General features: G+C 61.5%; 1 protein-coding gene across 1 annotated transcript in view; it reads left to right on the top strand.

Moving 5' to 3' along the window:
* The first annotated feature begins 794 nt into the window (after positions 1-794).
* Positions 795-2,271, top strand: part of CHLRE_05g243601v5 (uncharacterized protein) — a 2,966-nt gene continuing 1,489 nt past the window's right edge. The window contains exons 1-3 of the mRNA XM_043062458.1: positions 795-1,159; positions 1,243-1,509; positions 1,625-2,089. Of these exons, the coding sequence (XP_042924688.1) occupies positions 926-1,159; positions 1,243-1,509; positions 1,625-2,089 (966 nt within the window). The 5' untranslated portion in view covers positions 795-925. The remainder of the gene's footprint in view (positions 1,160-1,242; positions 1,510-1,624; positions 2,090-2,271) is intronic.

The following is a 2,271-nucleotide window of genomic DNA, read 5'->3' as shown; positions in this document are numbered from 1 at the left end:
ACACACACACACACACACACACACACACACACACACACACACACACACACACACACACGCACACACACACACACACACACACACACACACACACACGCGCGCGTGTATGGCGGAATTTTGTTCCGTTTGATTCTTTGTTTAACACACACACACACACACACACACACACACACACACACACACACACACACACACACACACACACACACACACACACACACACACACACACACACACACGCGCGCCTTTGGCAGAAGGTACGCTGGGAACGGCGACACTTTGAGACGCTGTGGCGGTTGGCCATTGACGCAGTGCCGCTGCCGGGAAACTCGCATACACCGTTGGCTCGCCGTGAGCCATGCGGCTGTGGGCAGCACGGCCATGGGGGCGCCGCGGCGGAGGCACACGCCGCCGCCGCGCCCACGCCACGGCAGCACCACCTCTGGGATTGCGCGGTGGCGAAGGCCGTGGTGGCGCAGATCAACGCACACAACCCCGGTCCGGCTCCCATCAGCCAAGCCCAGCTGTGGCTGGTCCAGGCGCCGCCGGGTTTTCAGCAGTGTGTTTGGGACGTGGTGGTGATGGACACGCCTGGGAGTGGAATGCGTCTTTAATGTCTACTATCAATAGCTACTCGGCATTAGGTGAGGTGTGCGCATCAGGGGATAAAGAATTCGAGGTGTACGCGACGAACGGAAAACCCACCGGGGTCGATGGGTTTTTTTCGTTTCGCACACAAGCCGTATTCCTCAATTCTTATTGTCCGTACCACTTTATAGAGCCAAACTGTATTCGTTTGTCATCAACAATGCATCCAACACCAGCCGCAGACTGTGCGAGGAGGGATTGATTTCGAACTTAGCTGGCAGACCTCACTAGAATGACTGTCTTCTCCCAGTTCCATTGCCTTGGGAACCCCACTCAAATGCTACATGAGCTCGGTCGGGCAGTGGAGCGTGCGCGGCATTGGAAGTCCACTTTCAAGCGGCAATTCTTCCTCGCGGCAGTTTCGCTGGGGAAGTGTGAGCCCGGCAGCCAGCTGGTGGTCTACAAGGATGGCGTGGAGTACATCGGCACCCTGCCCGCAACAGCACAGCCGTTCCTGCTCTTCGGCACGACGTTTGTCCCCAGCAGGCCGCGGGGGGCGCCGGCGCCCGAGGTGGGCAGCAGAGGACACTGTGACCAGTACAGTCCAGCTGCAGACACTTAGGCACCCCCTTCAATGTACTGCTGTTTACGCAGAACCCCCCCGTGCCAGTGACCTTGATGGAGCTCACGGGGTCCAAGTCAAAGCCCGAGCGGGCATGCGACTACGTGCGGGAGGGCGGCGCCCTGCTGGTGCAGGAAATCATGGCGGGGCGAGAGGGGTGGCTGCAGGCGGACCTGAGCGGCAAGGCAAGAATGCTGCTGGAGATTGCCGCACTGGAGGGCGCTCCCACACCGGGCACCCTCGCAGCAAACAACCCCACGTACAACTACGCGGTCCGCGCTTTTGAGGATGCCGCACAGGTGCGAAAGGCTTCCCGGTGATTACAGGTGCTGCCCAACTACCGCTATGTTGTACTGCTCCTGACCCACGTCCTCCGATAGATTATAATGGCCAATCACACACTTAACCATGCAGGAGCTGACCAACAAGGCCGTGGCGCAGCAGCTGGCAGAGGCGCAGGCGCAGGCGCAGCAGCTGGCAGAGGCGCAGGCGCAGGCGCAGCAGCTGGCAGAGGCGCAGGCGCAGGCGCAGGCGCAGGCGCAGGCGGTACAGGGGTGGTCACCCGAAGACCAACAGCCTGGCGGCTCGGCTGGGCCCCCGGAGTACGTGCCGGCTACAGAGCTCACTGAGGCGGGCAGTGATGCCGGCACCGACACGACGCAGGACACAAAGCAGCTCGGCGCCGCCAGTACCCGCACCAGCGAGCCGCCTGCACGTCGCGTACCTGCTTCTTTGACCCAGCAGCGTATGGCTGGGGAGGTCAGCAACAGCGGCGCAAGCGGTGACACATGTGGGCGCACGGTAGCAGTCAGCGGCATAGATGGCAGCTCGAGTGGGCGCGCAGGGGCCAGCAGCGGCGCAGCCAGTGGTTCGCTGCCGGTGAGTGGTCATATGATGTGTGGGTGCACGGGGCGAGGATCCGGTAGCATGCATGCACTAACTGCACGATCCGCTCTCATGCATACAGGCACCACCGGCCAGGGCAGCGCAGAGGAGCAGTGCGCGGTTGGCCGCACCGCGTGGTCAACACAACGTAACTGGACCGGTGAGAGGGCATGCAT

The sequence above is a fragment of the Chlamydomonas reinhardtii genome, chromosome 5 (assembly GCF_000002595.2).
Source record: "Chlamydomonas reinhardtii strain CC-503 cw92 mt+ chromosome 5, whole genome shotgun sequence".
NCBI classification, from domain to species: domain Eukaryota; kingdom Viridiplantae; phylum Chlorophyta; class Chlorophyceae; order Chlamydomonadales; family Chlamydomonadaceae; genus Chlamydomonas; species Chlamydomonas reinhardtii.
This window is presented reverse-complemented; position numbering and strand designations above follow the sequence as displayed.